We start from the raw sequence: 21831 nt of genomic DNA, 5'->3' as shown, positions 1-21831 counted from the left end.
ACAGCCGCACAGCCTTGATACGCTGCTGGATAGCGTAACATTGAGCTGTGCTGTGTTTTCACAGCATGTTTCAGGGCACTGGGCGATAGAGAGTGAATAATAAGGGGGGACAACCTTACCACACACTTGAGCGATGTTCGGCGAGCTTCTCTCTTCAGACCGTCAGCCTTTTCTACATAGAGACCTGGGACAAATGGAGGGATGCAACGATGTTACTCTTTGCTTGTCATGCTTGAATCACAGCTTCATATATCCTTTTGTGTCAAAGACCTTATTGCCTTTGTCTGTCACTGCTGCCAGATCAACTGTGGGGTAGCGTGGTGGACAGAGCCCCCTCCTCAACCCCCCTCTCCCTTGTCTGTGCCCCCGGCTTCTCATCATTCCCAGCTCGCTCGTGTCTATTTACCTCTCTTAAGCTACCCTCCCCTCGCTGGTAAGCTCCGTCTTTCTTGCTCTCCCGCTCCCTACTGCTTACTATCTCCCTCTCTTTGCTCTTTCAGAGCAGGCAGTCTGCTATTCTATCCAGGCAGCTTGCTACATGATCTCCTGGAAAACAGTTTTCGCTGCTGCTCTGATGCCTCTCAGTTCCTGAGCCGATTTTCATCTCCACAGCGGCAGGATGTTCCTTCACGAGGATTGATCCCCATCCACCCCCTTTCAATTTCCCCTTCCCTTCCCTTGTCCTGATCTCCTGCCCTCTGACCCTCACCCTCTTGTTGTCTACCCCCACCCACCCTCTCCTATTCGAGCCTGTTTTCCTCCTACTTCATTTCATCCCCTTGACCATGTTGCCATGTGTCTCCTGGCTCCAACCTATCCTCATCTTGCTGTCCTCTTTCTTATGGACCCGGGGGGAAAACTGCCCAGCAACCTGCCTGTGCCCAGATCCTCACACTGTGGACTGCAGTGGCCGTGGGCTGACCCGTCTACCCGATGAGATCCCCTTGGATGTGCGCAGGCTTTTGCTGGCTGACAACTGGATACCCCGCATCCCCTCGGACTTCCTGGTTCTGTACAGTGACTTGGTCTACCTGGACCTCCGGAACAACACCCTCTCCTACATAGAACCGGGCACACTCAGCCCCTCTTCCAGGCTGGTGTTCCTCGACCTGGGCAGCAACAATCTGACTGAAATCCCTAAGGGGACGTTTGGAGAATCCCGTAGTCTGATCAAACTACGACTGGGCAACAACCCATATCTGAGCATGGTGAGTGAGGATGCTTTCCTGGGCCTCACCTCCCTGAGAGAACTGGAACTGGAGCGTAATGCGCTGTCTACCCTAAAGGTGGGGGCACTGAGTCAGTTGCCCTCCCTGCGGGTTGTTAGGCTAGAGGGCAACCCCTGGATATGCAACTGCAACTTTGCCAACCTCTTCACATGGCTGATGGAGAACAGTCACAAGCTTCCAAATGGTGAGTAGCAACATCTAAGAAGGATTTGCTTTCCATATGGTTGACCCAAATAAAGCGTATCTGAGCACAACATACAAGAGTATTATGACAAATCCATTGCCATAACATATCTCTTGTCTATTTATGTTTTCCCTGTAGGAGAGGGAACCCCCCCCCCTCCCTCTCCCTTGTTCTAATTTTGTCTCCTTCGTCCTCCACCCCCATACCTTATAATGTGTGAGACATTGTGTGTAATATGAGTCGGTAACACTCGTTCGAAAGTGAAAACTACAAGGATGTTTTGTTTACTTATTTGATTAATTTCAGAATTCAAAATAGGGCACTAACTCAAAATGCAGCATCGTCCAATTTAGAAAACAAAATTAATCAACTTACATTAGGAATTTTTGCCAGCAGTTTTTCTGGTTCCACATTTCAGCATGCATGTAAACAAAGCACTGACCTCTATCTTGCGTGGTAGTCAGATCGATCAATTTGCGGCTTATATTTATATAATACTTATTTATATAATACTTACCATTTGGTGGACAGTGTAAATCAGCAGTATTCTCAAAGGCTTCCTTTCCTACAACAATTAAAGTCAAACCCTTTCATTTCTGTGTGTAACGCTCCGTACATGTGAATTTTTAGGCCCACACTATAGACTATGTCTACCGCTGTGATTCAACCTGGAGGGTTGAGTTAGATAACAGGGCTGAAGCTTTGGTGTTTTAGAGTGTGTGAGGCAATCTCAGGGTGTGCATGCATATTTGACAAGCAACACGAGACAAAGGGGATCACCGTGTCCCCGAAGAATTATTATAGTGTGGGTAAGATTTGGTTACTTGGACTTGATTGGCCCTGCAGCCAAAGCTAATGCCTTTTAATACGGGTTGCAAGATATGGAGTTTCCTGGAAAAAGCACAAAGCATAACAGTTGTACAAATGTCGTTAATATCATTCAGTTTACAACAGAATATATAAAATATCTTAAACAACTGTCAGAAGCCATTTACTCCGCAATTATGTTTTGCGCAGAGGGAACCATTAATCCATAAATGTTTCACTGAAGGTCAGTCATATGCATATTACTATCAACATCCTTACAGAGGACACAGACAGCAGTTATCTCATAAGTGGAAGCCAGCACGTGGGAGCCGGGGAGACAAAAATAAACAGATCTGACAGTTCAGCCACACATGACTAGTAACTTTTGGCTCGGTCTGAGGTTTTAATATGAATGTGGCTCACAGCGTTGTGTCATATGCCCATGGATGTACAAGGTGTATTTTAAGAACATAATTTAGGTATTAAATACAGTACATAATGTTCAGGTACAGGGTGTCGTATAGAGGTGTACAGACAAGGAGTGGGAACATTTATTTCCGTCACTGTTCCAAGGTTGCTTCGGGTGTGAAAGGTTGACATGTATATACCAAGAACAGTTCGTGATCAAAGCAGCGGCCCAAATCTTCTGACTTATCTAACCAAATTTTCTGAGATGTGAGAAAGGATTATAGGCATTAGATATGAAATCTAAAATTCAGGCAAAGCTGGTAACCAACCAAACCCACATGAAACTGATTAGACATCAAAGCGCCTTCATATGGATATGCTGATATGTCATATTGTAATTTTTCTATAGATTTCATGACAAATTTGTCATTTCTCTATTGCAAATTAAAATTAAAATCTTGCTTAAACCCTAATTATGATCTGGCTGGAAAAAGCTCTAATGCAGCTCCCCTAAAAAACGAGCTGACTATTGCAAACTGCTGACTACTCACAAAAACAAACTCCCAATATACATTTAGGCCACGGTTGTACTGTGCTATTGATACTGTTTTTGCTTTCCATTCTGGTCTTTGCGCGTTTGCCCCAAAAACAGACAGGTTTGGGCCTGTGAGGAGGCACAGTTGACAAACTGGCAAGAATACCTAATTCCCCCTGCTACTAGGCTGCAGATGCATTAATCATGGGGTCTAAAGAGTTGTCAACTGCAAGGCATAGTGAATTGCATTAGCAATGCTGGCCAGGCAGACATCAGCGGCAAAGAAGACGCCAAAGGCCTAGCCAAGCTCCTGGCATGGCTGCCAACTGGCCCCAGTGTATAAACACTCTCAAATTGAGTAAGTAAGGCATATCTCACCTCATATACAGCTCTTACATCCCCATCAGTGGGTGTTTGCTTTATGACCCCATAGGATGAGTCCACTGGCTTGGACAACGCACGCACACACATACGTGCTAATGTGTGTGTGCGTTGGAATATGTTAAGGGGTCTACATTTGGTTTTTTTGTATTATTCTATACATTTCTTTGTCCAATAAAAGGTGTCTGGGATGTACTTGCTAAAATGCTAATCATGCTGGAGGATTGGATGACAAATAACATTTTATCAAAAGATAAAAATTATTATTTTTCATCTTATGTTCTTCCTTTCTTGGGCAATACAAATTAGTTTTGCAACAGGTCAGGGAGGACAAAAAGTACTTTTGCTGAACTAATAATGTTCTCCGTAAAAAGTCTTTGTCTTTCCTTGTGTATAATTTCTGGAATAGTGGCTTTGTTTTTCCTCCTGCAAGTTTTTAAAATTAAGGGTGACACATACACACCGATCAGCCACTCAACATTAAAAGCAGTTTACGGTTTCAGTGTTGCGGCTGCTCGTTGTACAGCTAGAAGAGACTGTTGTGAGAGCAGTTGCATATGTGTGTATGACTGTCTTTTTGCTATCTGTTAAAGTAACACATTAGTCACAGCTTAAGAGGAAAATTCTTCTCTCAGGACCACTGTCACAAATGACAGAATGCTATACTGATAAATCAAGTTATAGATTATGCTCTCAAAATCTAAGAGGTGCTTACCACACACCACCGGAGCTGCCAGGTTTGACATTTGACCATTGTTTGCTGTAGAGATTTATGTTTCGTGAACTTTCTGCGAGTACAGTTGTGTCACACAGAGTCTCTGTGGATCCCAGATCCGCTGTTGAACAAACACAAACTAGCAGAGAGGTTTACGGTGGGTCGGACGTACAAACACGACCGGTTCACACATGGAGGCATCACACTGCCAGACCTAATTAACGTAATGACTGAGCTCTCAGTCATGAAAGAATGCGATGACCTATTCTCTGGAACGCCGTATTAGAGGGGGTTACACAATAACAGATGGACACTCATTAGTGAATGAGGTTGACTTGATAAGCTTTTCAATATGTATCAACTCTAACAACCATCATCAGTGTGGGTGTTTCAGCTTAATATTGCATTCATCATGGAGAAAATCAATTACAGAGACAGATATTACTCTTTAAACTGTATATGAGTGTGCTCTTTCCATCAGTGTGGGTGTTGGATGCTCATGTCCGTCGTATCACACAACAAATGAGTTACAGAGCAAAAAATAAAAAAATAAAAAATACGGCCTAAAAATTTGTTTGGCCTCTTAAAACCAAGAACTCCACCCACACTTACATGCTAAATGTAATACTTATTCCTTATGCAGTGTTCTACGACGGAGTGTTAGGGCCATATTAAGGAAAAACAAAAATTCGGAAATTTTGAGAATAAGGTCGTAATTTAATAACAATAAAATTGTAAAATCTCAAGAGAGAAAAAAAAAAAACACCATAATTTTTAGGAAGATATATTGCCAGCACCCAACAAAATGGGGGAGGGGACAGTCAATGGCAGCCTGACCCTGGTCCTGGCAACTGCTTTTTGTCTCAGGTGTCGTGCCGTGCCACACACACCAGTGTTCAGGATAGACACAGCTTCGTGCACAATCTTCTCAAGGTCCTGATACTTGTGATAATGTGGTGCTGATGTGCTAAAAGATTAAGTATTCTTGTAATATTACGACCCTGTTCTCTTGATATTCCAGCCTTTTTCCCGAAATCCCAGAATTTTATTTTCCTCAATATGGCCCTGATACTCTGTTGTAGTGTTCAAACTGACATAGTGACAAAATCAGTCATCTTAAAGATGTCATTTTGCAATCTGCTCGATTTTTTAATGTTTAGTGTTTTATTTACACTATTGTCTTACAAGTGAATGGAGGAGTTGCTATGATGAAAAGTTCCAGAAAAATCCCTGAAAATAAAAGTAAAGGCTCAAACAGAAGTTTTTCCTGTGTCTGTACTAAGTTCTTGCCATTCAACAGTCATTCAGCCCATATTGTATATATTTTCCTGTTAGTACAAAACAGTAAATTAAGTTCTTCTATATCAACTACAAGAAAAGCATATAACAAAGATCAGTTAGACAGGCATGTTTGCTCTTTCACGTTGGTTTTCCCTTTTAAACCATCATAAGGAAAAGGCTGATTATGTTACAGGGCTATAAAGTGGTGGCTTACTGATTTTACTTTAACACATATCAATATTTAGAAGTCCTAAAATTTTTGGCAAACTGTAAAATACGGCACCAGCGGAATAATTAATCAGAAATGTAATATATTTTAAAAATGTACAATATATCGTGACAAAAATGCCCCTCTATTAATAAGAAGCCACCCAGTGATATGTATGGTTCCCTCTGTGGTGGCCAGCATAATGCAGCAGCTGCAGAGCCCCTACTGTAAACCCAATTCCCATTCCATTTTTCACATCTTGATTTCCCCTGTGATTTCAAGTTCACAGAGCAGCACATATTTCTGTTTGCATAACTTTGATTACTGCAGGTCAGCATGATGAGTGGGTGGAGGATGCTGAAAATTCTGGACTTTTTTTTTTTTTGGATGGAAAAACAGATCTCTTTTCTCATGGCTTTGTTTTGTCTCCTATGCGCACAACGGGATATGATTATTTCCGAGCTAAATCTGACTTTCAGATTGACAGAATATCTTTACAGAAATGTGTTCATTTTGAGCCATTTCCATTCTTCTGCATTTCTTTTTTGGTACCATTTCTAAATTTTTGTTTAGCCAGTCAGGTTTATAAATGTTTTAATGGAGGGATGAATGTAAACACGATCCACTGCTGTCTCCAGTGCTCTTGGGCTAAGGATGAACAAAGGCCATGTATTATTCAGAGTGAAACAGTTCTACGGCACGTTGGCCAGGGTAATTGGAGCCAGAGCTGCCTACAGGGCAGGGCAGGCCAACTCCCGTGAGAGATTGAGGCTGGGGCCCGTCATGGCATTGCCATCAACACTACTCACAACCTGAACGGTTTCACTACAAAGTAGCGGTTCATGTGACAAAGTCAAAGTCTGAATTTTCCTTCGCAGCCTATCAAGTTGCTCCCCAGAGGCCTGTTAGCACACTGAACAATCAGCTCTGAAAATATCATGCCATTGACCAGCACTACGTAGCACACGTGCCCCGCATGACATTACTTGCTATCTTTACTACTCATTGGTATGTGAAGAGAAAATATCCATCCCATTAACACAGGCTGACAGCTTCTTTTATCTTGGCCTAATTTAATGTTTATTTAAAGTTGGGACGTGAGCGCGACAGCGCTGGCAAGGAAGAGCAGAGTGTGAAAAGGTGGGCAGAATTTCACAGTTAGACGGCATCAGCTGCTGCTTGTACAGAAGCACAAAGAGAAAATCAACCAATGTCAGAAATGAAAGGTGAAAAAGCCAGAAACCTTTATTTCACTGGCAGTGTGCGGCACCAAGCGTGATGGATGCGTTCCTTTGTGCCTGTGTGTGGTGGAGTGTGAAGTACAAACTGCTAAGATGTAGCTGTTTCAAAATAATGAATTGTGACAGTGGACAAACCGCTTTTTATTTTCATGAAAACAGTGAAAAAGGCAACTAACAGTGTTTGCCTTTGAACATCTCCTGTATTTTGGGAATAAGCAAAATTCTGTCTGTGCATTTGTCCTTCTTTGGTGAGACATTTTGAATATGCCCAGGGTACGGTGATGTCACTGAGTCTCCACGCAATAGGAATCCCCTCCTGAATGATTCACCCTCGCCCCCGCTGTCACATGGATGTTTGTCATTTAGTGCATTCATTTCACACATTCTCCACTCTGTTCCTCTCCCGACTCCTACTCTTGGGCTCTTCTCAAATTAAGCTTTAACAGTTTTTCCTCAGACTCCTTCTGTGATTGCAAATGAAAAAAAATTACACCTGCCCGGTTCGTTTTACATCTACTAAGTATTGCACTTGAGTGGCACATTCATTGCATTTAATAAGGTAGGGAAGGGACAGTTTTGTGAGTCATTATCACAACTGGATTATTTAGGTGAAGTGTCTAGACACCAGTGATTTGGGAGCAAGTGGAGACTTTAGCATGATTGCCAACTCCCGCAGGGGTCTGCAGAAAGAAGATTGTGGTGATTTTGCCTCCGCTATTGGTGCAGAGATCAATCTGGACAGACAGCGTGGTGTCGAGGGAGGGAGGAGAAACAAGCCTACCATATCAGTCTGTCACAGCCAGGTAGATCAATCACGGCTGAGACAGCAGATAGCCTATCCCCTCAGCTGGCTGTAATCCTGAATGTAATCCATCAACTTTCCGCGAAAGGAATGTAACATAGCTGTGTGGGCCGACATACCTGATAGGGTAAGGGCATGATTTGGGCCACATTGTGGCAGAGTAGCCTGCTCCAGCCACACTCTTTGTGATCACAGTGGTGTTTGGGGTCATTTATGGACTCCAAAATTCCACTGTATCAGCTTACCCATCTACAAAGCTGATATTGACCCACTAATTGGTTTTATTTAAAATGTCATGTCACGCTTTTTTTTTTTAATTATGTAATACTTTTTTGTTTTGATATGTTCTTTTAGAGAGTTTTTTATGTATCAAGGTTTCCCCCGCCACAGGAAATGGGGGGAGGTCACGATTAATTAAAATTCACAGCTTTGCTTCTAGGATTTGGTGGAGAGATACCCCTTTAATAAAGAAAACCCACTCTACTAGACATACGAATGCACATGTTCAACCTGCATTTGACCCATTCACATAATCTATGGACATCAAATCAAACAGAATCAGGTCTGCAACTGTGTTTTCCATACACACCATTAGTAAATGGAATTACATTGAATAAAATAGGTACCAAATTAAGTTACAGGTATGAGCATCAAACAGACTTTCTCTCCCACACTCCTTTATCCTGTAAACTACAGTCAACTCTCTCTCTTTCACTGGGTCCCTCTTAGTCTTGTGCTTTCTTTTGTATTTTACTCGTTCTGCATATTCAAAATCAAACAGAAATCCTCAGCTATTATAGTATAAGCTCTTCTCAAAATCTGGGTACCTTAAAACGTCACTGTTTTAACGTAAGGTTTTAAACTGCAATGCTTAGGCTGTTTGTTTAAACAGACAGCTGACAGGTATTGAATCAAAGAGGTGCCTGTCAAAATTCCAAGACTGTTGGCACCAAACTGGTTTGTTCAAAGGCAGGGAATGAGGGCGTTTTAGCAAATTAACGTTAGCAACAGTTTTGTAGTCATCTCACATTTATCTAATTTCTGAGTCTACACTTTGGCAGCTCTAACTGGGATTAATTCAGGGGCCAATTTTACTGTATATCTGGAATAGAAAATTAGTTGGAAGGAGGAGGAACAGCCATTATTTGATACAGTAGTCATACAGCGCCATCATTGTTAGCCTTATAGTCAAACCTGAAATGAGGAAATTAAGCTTTAATTAGCTATTGTTTTGTGTTACATTTTAGTCAAGGGCTTTATCAAACCAGCAAACAATGTAAAGCTCTTTTTTTAAATTAGCTTAATTGATAGTTTATAATTGACTTTATCACAGCCATTTTAGTGCAAATTTGTTTCGTAGTTTTCTTTGCCAACTGGGAGACAAGTGTTGAAAATATCACATTAAGATAAGCATTTTCAGAGCTCTTAGTTTGTAAACTGTTGGGCTATGTTTGTTAGCAGAATATTGTTTGATGTAAAGTGGCTCATAGTCAACGAATATCTGTAAACATGGAAGCACTTCCATATCAGACTCAGGTCTCCTCAGGTTTCCTCCGTCTCTAATCTAAGGCCACATTCACTCTAAATCTGGGCCTCCTCTCTCAGTGAAAGCTGTGCACGTCTTGTCACAGACAGCACGTACAGTAATACTGAGAAACCATTATTATGGCTTTTGTTCCAGAAGATTCCCCTCTTTGTCCAAATACCACAGCTGTTCAGTAATTCTCCATTTGTCAGGCAGTGCAATAAGTCCGAGGCCTATTGTGCAATTTCTGTGTAAGTTCTTAACTGCAACAGTCTAATTCCAGTGGAAAGCTACTATCCATCCTTGCAAATTCTGTGTATTTTTTATTTTTATTTTTTTTTTACATAGTATGCATAATTTGTATTAAAATAAATGACAAAATATACAGTGGGGTCCAAAAGCCTGAGACCACTAGTCACATTACTTCTGCATTTGTTCGAATGTAATACTAATTTTCTCATTTTAAACGATAACATCAGTTTAACGATTTGATTGAAGAGTCGAATCTTTGAAAAATGTATATGAATTTCAGAATATCTTAGTATTTGGTATGTCCCCCTTTTACTTTATTCACAGCATGCACTTGAGCTGACATGGACTCCACAAGTCTGTGCAAAGCCTGATGACCCATGTTATCCCAGCACGATTTGACAATGTTCCAGAGGGCTTCTTGGGATGTCACAGAATGCTTGGCTTTCTCAGTCTTCGAGTGCCCCCACAAGGGTTGATGTCAGACGACTGCGGAGGAAGGACCATGACAGTCAGGACTCCTTGGTCTTCTTTGGTCCTCAAGTAGTTCTAGCAAAGCTTAGAGTTGTGTTTTTGGGTCATTATCCCGCCGCAGTATTAATCCTTCTCCACAAAGATGCGAACCAGAGGGTACAGCATGTCTCGGAAGAATGGAGTCATGCTTCTGCTTTGGTCAGTTCAGTGCAGGTGTCCATCTCCAAAGTAGGCAAAACACCCCCAGACTTGAATATTCCCACCACCATGTTTCACTGCAGGTTAGATACACTGCGGAATCATCCTCTTTCCTGTTCGGCTCCTTGTGTACACCCTTCTGTTACTGCCATAAATCTCAAACTTGGATTCATCAGTAGATAGGACTTTTTTTCCCCAGTCATCCACTGTGAATTGCTGGTATTTCTTAGACCACCCCAGGTGTTTGGCTGTGTTTCCCCTTCTGAGAAGTGGTTTAGAAACTGCTACTCGTCTTCTGAGACCACTACAAGACAGCCTTCTTTCACCAGTACTTTTGCTGATTGGAGTCTTGCGTTCTTTATTTAGCAAATTCTGTATCAGCGGTGAAGTTGCTTTTCTGTCTCTCAGGGAACTAAGCTCTATGTACCGATCTTCTGATGGTATGGTAATTTTTGGTCTGCCTGATCGTGCTTTAGCTGCAACTCATTAAGTTTCTGCAAAGTGTTTTAAAGTTCGATGCACTGCCCCCCGAGAAACCTTCAGTCTGGCAATAGTTCTGATGCCTTTTTATCACAATGCTGATTAGTATCCGATGAGCTGCTGGAAACTTAAGGCACAGCCTTATTTTTAATAGGTGAACACCGGCTGCAAGTTGAGTTACTTGAATGAGCCTCTGATGAGTAGATCAAATCCACCTGAGTGTCATCTGAATGCATGCTTCAGTGAAGGGGATACAGGAAATCTGACCTTTCGTACTAAGCAAATATGGTCTCAGACTTTTGGACCCCAGCGTAAATGAGTATACATTTCAGACAGACAAAATGTAGCTTTTGATATTGTCTGGCATGCTCACATATATAGACTAATGTAAAAATACACTAATGTAAACCCATGTTAGAAATACCATTAAAAAGAATCCAACCTGGTTGCCTTTGAGCACAACTGGCCTATTCAAAAACTCTGTTTTGATCACGATAAATGTGAAAATGCTGTAATCCTCTCAGGGGCCATGTGTTTGTCAGGATAATTTCAGTCTCACCTGTTATTAATCAAGCATCTAGGACAGGCAAGACCAGACGGACCTGTCTCAAAGGCAAAGGCTCTCAGGAGATGGGTTACTTTGACGTGCAATCAGTGCACTGCGAATATGAATACAATCAAGTTATCTCAGGCACAAACAGACAGGGGAGGCTCTCCAATATACTGGATTTTAAGATGTATTCAGAGTCTTTTTCCTTACTAAGGTGTGTGGCAGTGACACTAAAGGTGAATTTTCTGTTTTTTAATTAAGCTACTGTTAAACAATTAATTACAACAATGTCACATCTATTTCCTCTCTCTACTGCTCATCTGTTATCATTAAACAGTCAGCCACTTTTTAAGGGGGGATTTGTTTTGTACAAAAGCACATCACTGGGGCTACCTCATATGGCAACTATTAAAAAAAATCATTAATAATTTCACAACAGGGTATTATTATGAGGAAAAAAAAGTCACATACTGAATGTTTATACAGTATAATCCAAGGTCAAACCACTGCCATTTGCAACATGCTGTGAGAGATGTTGGAAATATTAGAGTGAAAAAAAGAAACCAAAAAACCCCCTCCCTTTCTAAAAGCCCTGCTGAGTCAAACCGTAATTTGGAAAAAGAACTGATGCTTTAAAGTCTGAGACATGTGGCTCGTTACACAACACAATTCTTAGAATATCAGATTTTCAAAACATAAAAAAACAACAAAACATAACATTTTCAGCTTGCAATAGTCATAGAGACAGAGTTGATTAACCATACCCAAATGTGCTGTGCACTTGTTTGTTAGTAAGTCCAGCGGGTCAAAAGCGCCTTGCATGTTGCTCGGACAGTTTGACTGAACAATTTTTCTCACGTTCGGCAGACTATCAATTTGTTTTGATCTCTGATTCCCCTGACATACTGTAGACACGCCTTGGAACGATCATGCCAGGAACCAGTGCGCTCTTCTCTGGCTCCACCAGGATTGTTTGTATTGGCTCCTCATTGGTTTGGAGCCTCGTTCTGGACGCCTGGTTTGCTTTTGACTCACTTGATCTGATGCTGATCCAAGGTTGCTTAAGTTTTCTGTGGAGCTTTGTCCAGTAAGCACTTGGACGCCTGGTCGTGGCAAGCCCAGTTATGGTCTGCATATATGCTGCGATAGGAGCGATTCACAAGCGTTGCGAAAAAAAAGAACACAAATTATGACACACAAGTTACATACACTGAGGTGTCAATGACTTTGGAGTTGAACACGGATTGTTTGAGTTTAAGGGAAACATCTAGTCTGTTCCCCAATGATCAGCATTATCTATTGCTGTTTCTGAGAAAATGACTAATACTGTGAGTCAAACTTTCTTCATGCAAGCTTTTAATGAATGTTTTGTATTTGTTATTTTACAAGTCTAAGCTCAATAGGAGGGAGAGGCCATCCATCATCATATCATTATCCTGCTACTTCCCCGGCTTTTGTGTCACAGGATGTTATCAGGGTTTAAATTTAAGTCTTGCAAAAATTTTCAGAGCTATTGCACAAAACCACAAGTCAAGAAGGTGCTGGATTCAAACAGTCGTAAATGAAAATACTGTATGTGTTAAAACAACAACAAAAAAACCTACAAAAGTACATCTTTAATGCGAAATTAAAGCTTAACTGTAGTGTACAAAAGGCTTTCTTTCTGTCCTGTAATTTTGGCATTTTGATGTGTGTGTTTGTCTTGTGTCCTCTACTAATTAAATATTAAAAGAAACGTGAGAATCTGCATCTTGTATTAATGAATTAGTGTCACCAAGTTTTATCAAGCTGTTAAAGAGTTCAGTTACAAACCCAACTAATACTATAGTGAGTCAACTGTCACTTAACACTTTTGAAGCATTTTCAGGCTATTTCCCTGACAATAATTTGTGCATGGATAACAAAGTTTTACATATCAACTAATACAAGCCCATTATTTCCTCATTATTTTGTAGTTTTTTCGAGTTTTGCAGTTCAATTTATACATTAATTACCCACAGAAATGATAGATGTAAGTCTGAATTAAGGTAGTTTGATGAATGAACATAATTGTAGCCAGTCATAAGAGAAGGTATTCAGTTGTACTATAGCAAAGCATACTGCAAATTGTGCTGACTGTTGAGCAAAGAACCAGAATTGATGTACTGCCAAATGGTTTGCATTTGCATGTGCAGTACCAGTAGAAAGTAGCCACCCACATTGTAACGCTTCACCTCTTCCTACCTATAAGCTAACATTCACATCAACATCTCTAGTTTTTCCTGAAGTACACAATAGGGAAGGGACTTACTGTATAGCTCATCGTCTAAAGTGTTTTCAGTGTTAGGAGTATGAAAGTTACGAGATATGTACTGGCTTGGAACAGCAATGCAAGTGTATAATTAGCACTCGTATCAAATTAAACTCAAAGTTTAATAGAGTTGTCAGTAAAACAAGTTCAATGACTGAGTGTGAGCATGTGGAAGTGAACACTGTCTACTGTACTGTAGTATCAGGGGCCAGTCTTTAACATAGACTGTAAAACTGCCCGCACTGGTCCAGTGTTGATCTCATTTGTAATCATGACTCACTGGAGGACTTGTACCCTTGTAAGCCAATAAAGCACCATCAATGTCCTTTTCCATTTAAATGACGTCTGAACAATTTACTATGTGAAAGTGACAGAGACATGGCGAGCAGCACCCATCAGCTGATCAGGCTTTCGTCTTGATATGAGTTTGGTCACGGTGCCCCTGTCTTAGACGTTGTCCTTTTACTAAAGCATCAGTAAATGCTTGAGATGTAACTGAGAGTCATATTTACCGAGGAAGTGTATTCTTAGAGGTTTGCCTTTTGTGGCTGGCAGCTAAAATGAAAATGATTTAAACGGATGTGTGTTTCATTCTCCAAACCATGTACAAAAGATGCAAAAGAATTGTCTTGTTATCAGAGGCACAGAGATAGGCTACCACCCGGAGCAATTTACACTGCGTTACACATTACATTACGTTAAGACAAAAATAGAGCCTCTCTAAGAGAACACATGGAAAATTTGAAATGTTCTGTACAGTAAATAGTAGATATTAAGTTAACAGTTTACTCTACATTTACAGTATCACTCTGCTTCACAGTTTCGTGTAGTATTTAGACTTTATTCCCACAGTGAACCTGCAGTCATGCTGTGGGTGTACTGTATACACAGTGCAAATTCAATTTATAAGTGAAGACTTCAGATCAACCTAACACTTATTAAATCAGCTCCCACTCTTAGGAAAAAACCTGCACTGCCCTGTTGAATTCGGATCTTTTACAACACAACACTGTTCGAATTACACAGCCGTGTACAAACAAGACACCTCAAAGTATGCACTCCAAACTTGAAGGCATAGTGCAAAGCCAGCCGTCATAGAGAGGGGGGGCGTGATATTGTTTAAAATGGGGATAACAGTGCCCTTTTTCAGACAGCATCTCCAGGATGACATTCATAGTGTTTTGCACTCAAATGCACATATGGCTAGTGCCACAATTAGTTGTGTTATGAATGAAAAGAGAGCTAGAGGGAGAAGTTCATACCCGGCGTACTTTTTCTCCCATGCACGGATGCCCAATCACAGTGTGAAGTGGGTGAGAATGGGGGATTGTTGGTGTCAACAGTTACAGTTACACTGAACCCCTAATCCGACGTCGGAAAGGTGTGGGGGAGGGGGGTTTCCGAAGCCATCCGACAAGCAGTTCTGAGGGAGTATACCGGCCCCTTTAATGGGCAAATGTGCATCACCTTCAATTTTAAAATTTTGGAGAATTAATGATATAGTAAATTAGTTTTTGTGTTTGAATGGTGTGTACATTACTCTGTATTAAGACATAGCTGTACTGTTTGCTTGTTCTTCTATTTGATGTAATTTCTGAATGACTGTCATGTCAGGTAATTTGTCTAAAAGTCCATAAGAATGACATAATTCAATGCAACGTAGGTTTAGTTAATCTGTCTAATCTTGGTTCCTGTCCCGGTGCAGGAGTGGAAGGCATGGAGTGCTCCCTCCCCATGGACGGCAGACGTGTATCCCTGACCCAGCTTTCAAAGGACAGCTTCCGCGAGTGCCAAGCCACCCTGACTCTAACAGACCTGCTCATCATCATTTTCTCTGGCATCTCAGTGTCTGTGGTGGCCATCATGACAAGCTTCTTCCTGGCTTCAACTGTTCATTGCTTCCAGCGCTGGAGTAAAGGCACCAAAGGGGATGAGGAGGAGAGCGAGGAGTGAACAGGATTTACCTTTAAGGGCCCGCGTGGAATGGGTACTTTAAACAATGAGGGGGCACCATGGACATGTATGTGCTACAATTGACCAGTTTCATGCTGATTCTGGTGAATATGCAGCACTGTTTAACGATAGGATCTTGCCCTGGTACGGTTGCAGTTGTTGTCTTTGCACATGGACATCTGAAATATGGTTGGAAAGGACGTTCCCAAGGAATGAGCCAAAGTCCCGATAGAAATTAGGGAGTACTGCGCTCCGCTCGCAAAATGATATTATAGAGTTCATATTGTCGGGTGTTAGAGCGTGTGGTCATGTCTTATGGCTACAGGCTCTTGGCTCAGTATTATAGGCCTACACAAATATAGTAACGCTTTAATATGAAAGAGAAATAGATTTAAAAAAAAGAAATGTTGCTGCAGTGCTTGCAGTGCCGTTGCGTTAGTCTTAGACAAGCCAACATCTTAAATAACGTCTAATCACATGGACGTCCAACTGTGGACTTAAGATGATTTTCATTGGGGTTTTGTCTGAGTAGGCCAGAATGCTCAATCTCGATCCCATACGAAAAAGGATACCGACCAGTGACCTCAGTATTTAACTGCCTATAACATGATATGCTGGCATATCCTGCCATTTACAATGTCTTTTTAGGACAGCTTCACTCACCAACATTCAAATGTGATTCACAAGCACCCGAGAAGGCAAATACTGTTGTTCCTTGGGCATGTAAAATCAGACGGTGACAAAGGTGTCAGCAAATAGGAAGAATTTGGACAATCATGAGATGTTTGGTAGGTGATGTACTGTAGGCAGGTTGAGTAGGGTCTACACGTTCTCTCAACAGTATATTCATTATATAATCACAAATTTGTGTACAAAAGAAAACGATGTAAAGTCAAACAAATATATTAATCAAGAGGATATACTGTGTGTTCCTTAGATTGGTAAATGTGAACTGTGTAGAAAGAAATTGATCAAATATCTACAATATAATCTTGACAATTATGGCAAATACCATATTAAGATAGAATCTATTTAGAACTTGTGTAAACAAAGCACTTTAAATGGTGAGCCTAATTTTGGCAAGCCCCTAATTTACGCCATGTAGATTGGTTTTGTCGTCACCTGCCAAAGATTAGGTTTTGGTGGAGGAGAGATTGCATACACGGACTTTGTTGTGGGTGAAGCTTTATTTAGTGAGGTAGTGATAGCTCCTAAATAGAAGGCAGCACTATAGCCAAATCACACTCTGTATATGCATATTGTACTCAGTCAAACAGTTATGGTCTCCAGAGCTTTACATTTTCTTCTACTCTGTCTATGACTGAACCAGCTGTCTTATTTGGCTTCATACACGACAGTCCGTCACCTCTATTTCGACAGGAAGGTCATTTTCAGAACAAATAGTCATAGACTGTGTGAGGGTGGCGAGCAAGAGGTGAGTTTCTTGAGGAGTGAATACATCTCTGTTGTTGTGAATATATACATCATCGACTCAGCTTATTGTCCTTTTACTAAAGATGTTCCAATATCTTGTAGTAAAGCTGCTGATTTGACGTCCTGGATAAGTGTCATAACAAAACTCTTAGTGTATCAGCATCTGCATTCACGTGAGCGCCGCTACAGTACAGCCTATATTAGATAAGGCAGTGCCCTAAATTTTATGGGTTTCTGTTTGTTATTTGCATCCTGTATATTTAAATCCTCCATGATTAGGATTTGGAATGCACAAAGCTGGACCCCTTTTATTTTCTTCCCCAAAGCTAAGGTATGTTGCAGTGCTTCTCACATTCTTGTAAGGCATGCATAATTCAGCGAAATTGAGATACGAAGCAGAAAGAATGTCAACTAAATGCAAACAAGCCGAGGAGAGAAAAAGCGCTATGAACAAATAGAGTCATTGTTTCTGTGTGCTTAAGAAAAAATAAAAGGAATTCCAAATGCTTATGTCCCTTTAGAACAAGTCATAACCCTGAATGTGCTGCGTTCTGAAGCACATTTTGCAGAAATGACAATAAATAAGTGTGGCCTTATTTATTCCTGTTATTTTTCATTAGTATCGGCATCAATAAAAGCACAAAGATTCCACATGAAACTAATGCGATCCTAGTACACTTCGAAGGATGTGTCATATCATGTGTTGGTTCCGGCCTGTACTGTCACTGTATGTTTTCTTTAATGTGTGTTTCATTAATGTTGTGCTGAAAGTGCCACATCCTGATTTGTACTGTATAGATGTTATGTATTTGCCAGAATTCAAAATCGTGTTGGACACTTTGAAGACACATGCCCATTGATAATTAATATTCTTTTATAACAGGCCAATTGACCTTTCTCTAAAACCCTCTGCTGAACAGCAATTCTCCATTCATAGCGTAGTAACAGTAACTAGGCAAATTGATGGACCTGTCAAGCTTCGGATTTCTCAATTTCAGTACAGTCCTAAAAGGGAATGCCAGTGATTTACATATTTGAGCTCTGCCATTCCTGTTTCTTATGACAGTTTGGTCAATAATAGTGAACTACACCTGATACTTTCTCCCTCATTGCCACAGCAAAGGTGCCCACAGTTGAGATAATGACGGTATGGACATTTAGGAACTCGACTCCCAATGAAAAGTATAAAACTATTTTGCTTTGGTGAGTCCGCATAGCGAGTTTCCAGTTTATGGCACGAGAAGAGCAGGTTCTCATGTTCAGAAAACAAACCTTTTACTGCTTAATAACTAATTACTTAATTAGACTGAGTGGTTTTTCCCCGTAAACAGATGAGAAACTGCTTTCTTACCTGTTGTCCGGAGATGCAGACCTTAGTCAAGGAATCAGAAGGAGAGTTTTTATACATATCATTATCATTTCCAACTACTGTGTAGTTACTGTATATTAACAAATTATTATGTTAGCTTAGCTGTTAGCTTGATGCATATGTTAGCATGACATTTTCCTTTCTCTGACTCATTTTATTAAGTAAAAAATATCAGCACATTAGAGCATGCACTGTTGAGTTACCTACAGTATAAAGTTCAGATTCATGTCTATTTTTCTATTAAACCTTTCAGAATGAAGCATTTATTTACTCTGTCGGTCCCCAAAGTAAGTTTTGGCATTGCGCACCCTGGAAGGCAGAGACACCGGTGGCTGCTTTCCTACAGTTTGTCCTGACACTTAAAATACCAAAATCCATGTTATGGTTTTGTCAGATAAATGTCGGAATGGCCAAATTCTAAATCAAGTGACAGAAGAGAGTGTGATGTTGTTGCTGCAGCTAAATACATTTCCAAATGACAAACAGAGACTGTCAAACAGACCATATGTGTAGCTGTATATTGATGTTTGGTTAAAAAAAAAATAAAATAAAACAAAATCCTTTTTTTCCGTCCTCTGGTCTATATTTGATAAGAATTTATAGAAGAAGCAGGGTTATCATTTATTATTAAAGCAATATACAGTATGTCAACATACATCATGTACGGTATACACCTGTGGTACAGACCAACCTGCACAGGACAAGTAATATTATATAAGGCTGACGATCAGTAATATTTTCCTTTATTCAAGTGCTGTCTTGCATGCAGAGAATGTGACCACAGCAGCAAAGCGAGTCTTAGCAAAGCAATATCTACTGCACAGTGTTAATAATGAATCAGAGATAACTGTGAATCTCTTCCCCTCATTTCCCAGACTTGACAGATTTTGTCTTGTCACAGCTGCAAATGAGAGAGGCTCATCTGTAAACACCGCGCAGTGTGTTATTTAGCACAGCACTGTTATCACACTGCAGGTATGCAAATGGTTGCACTATTTTTGGAAAGGGTGTTAGAGAAATTAATAGACTTAGAAAAAAAAAAAAAAATCAAATACCATCCGCTTGCATAACAAGTATCCAGCCTGTTAGTGGACAATTTTTTTTCATTCAGAGCCCTAAGCATCTGGACAATCTGTGTGCAACATGATGAAAGGATAGCCAAGTTAGACGAAAATGAATTGACATGCAATGCAATCCCATCGCAGCAAGGATTTTTTTTTTTTCGTGCTTGTCTCCAGGGTTGCTTCTTGTTTGACATTTGAGATTTGTGTTTCTTTTTCCATCCCTCATACTGATGATTCATTTCTCCACATTTTTCTCAGCATGTGCTTTTGTTAGGTCCTATTATGAGAACATAACAGGTGATCTAACATGATAGGCTGCTTTTCTGAACAAATCTGAAGTCAAAGAATCAGAAAAAGATGAAAACAGCTCTCACCCTCGGGGCACGTAATGTTGGCTAGAGAGAGAGAGCCGAGTCATGGCACATATCAGAGAACGATGAGCAAAGAATCATTTATGGAGATATTTGCGTTTCCAAAAAAGGCATTGCCACATTGGATGGGAGATAACATGCGAGAAAGGCTTGCGCATACTACATTTGTTCACCACCGAAAAGAGGCCTGTGAGGGTGGTGGTCGTGATGAGGATTCTCCTGCAACCATTTACCTCATTTTGGTTGTCATGGCTACACAGCCGGAGGCCCGAGCTCTTGGACGCTGAGACGGGAACAGGGAGAGGGAGGGATGCTGGGAAGCATGGCCCTCAGTGTGGCTGCAACGCCTTTCTTTCCGTGCATCAACTAACTAGACCTGGCATTCAAAAAGAAAAAAGTTGTCCACAGCACTCTGGCCCTGTGAACCAATCTGTGACTTTGACATCCCTCCTCCCTCGTTGATTTGTCTGCAAAAGAAATTGTGAGAGATCGGATAAGGTTATACTTGATGACATCCACATCATTAATAGATTCTGTGTAATGCCATCAAATGGGGGAGGGTCATTTGCCTCCGCTAGGCTCCTGCAGGTGAAAGACTATATTGCCACAGGTGTGATGGATCGATCGGAGCTGCATCTTAGCTGTAGCCAAAATGTCTCATTATGTCGAGAGAAAGTAAATATTTTAACCAACTCTAACGAACTCTGGTTAATGAACATTTGAAGACCTCTGTACCAGACGTCCAAACAGCAAAAAAGGATTACCTGCATAAAGTGACTTACGGCACGAGATTTAATACCACAAACAATATAACTAAATTTCTCCAAAAAATGCATTAGAGTGAATTTACATTACATCAATTTAGATATTATAGTGCTTTCTGTCAGACACTGCACCTCGACCATGAGGTAATAAATAATTAGATGAGTAAAACAGGTGAACTGTGTTTTGGAAAAGAAGCCTTTATATATTTTTTAGTTTACCAACTGTCTCTCATTACTGGTTGTTCCTGACCTACAAGAGACAGGAAGTGCGCAGGACAGAGAGGAACGTAAACCAACCCTCAGAGAGGAAGCTTTGAATGAATAATGGCCTAGTGGTTTACAGGAGGATTAGGGTTCGGGAAGGAGTCGGCAGCAGAGGGGTCAGGTTGCAAAGTTCAAAAGGAGCCACACCTGATGCTTCTCTCTGTGCAGGTGAAAAGCAGAATGATTCCTGAGTTCAGAGAAATGGGGATTTTGTGGAGGCACCGGTGAGATGGTTGCATTTAAAGTCAAGATTGGGGCGTCTTCACTCATTGTAGTTTTTTCAATTTAAAGTTTTATTACCTATTCTCACGACATGTACCCTCTTTTCTGGCAAATATCTTATTCCTCTTTCTTCAGAACTAATTTTTTTTTCTATGCCTCTTGTCATTAAAATGCATTGGCCGCATGCATTGCTGGTAGTCTGATATTAAAGGGATTTAATTTTGCATGAATCGGTGGACTAAGAGGAGGCAGATTAAAAAAAGAAGAAGAATGGTCAAAATCAAAGCAACAGAGGCTAAGACGTCCTTTAATCCCCTGATGATGTCACGCTGGTTAATTTTTCAAACTTTAGAAAACTCCCTCCAGAGCAACAGAAGGCATTATACAACAATTAAGCAGCATTATACAGGCTGAGTACTAGTGCTCTTGATGAGTAAGCTGATCTTCAGCTGGTGAAGTGGCCCCTGTAACGTCCAGCTCCATTAAATAAATGAGTAGAATATGAAAATAAAACTTTGACGTGCCCCAGTGGTAGTATGAAAAAAAACAAAAAAAACCCATCGTGGCTAATGGCAATGCATGTCGCTACTATTTTTAGCCACTTTGCTACTGTTGGTCTTTGTCATCTGAATTCGAATGCCATCATTCACATCAGCCCAAATGAACAGAACAAATGGAAATATCTCTGACCAAGCAACTCCAAGCAGGCTCTGTATGAATGCACCTTCAGAATGTGCCGCCGTTGTTTCATCTCTATCTGTGTGCCTGAGATAACACCAGAAAAACCCCGCAGAGGAACGAAGATGCACATTTGTCACCCCCTGGTCACAATT

The 21831-nt window shown here is 40.8% G+C and overlaps 1 protein-coding gene across 1 annotated transcript; it reads left to right on the top strand.

Moving 5' to 3' along the window:
- The first annotated feature begins 785 nt into the window (after window positions 1–785).
- lrrc38b (leucine rich repeat containing 38b) lies at window positions 786–15510 on the top strand. Its single transcript, XM_040116164.1, has 2 exons — window positions 786–1413; window positions 15263–15510. Exons 1-2 carry the CDS (start codon window positions 786–788, stop codon window positions 15508–15510), a joined length of 876 nt encoding a protein of 291 aa, XP_039972098.1.
- Window positions 15511–21831: the final 6321 nt, after the last annotated feature.

This window comes from Xiphias gladius, chromosome 21 (assembly GCF_016859285.1).
Source record: "Xiphias gladius isolate SHS-SW01 ecotype Sanya breed wild chromosome 21, ASM1685928v1, whole genome shotgun sequence".
NCBI lineage: Eukaryota > Metazoa > Chordata > Actinopteri > Istiophoriformes > Xiphiidae > Xiphias > Xiphias gladius.
The sequence above is the reverse complement of the archived record's forward strand: the minus strand, read 5'-3'. Positions and strand labels throughout refer to the sequence as shown.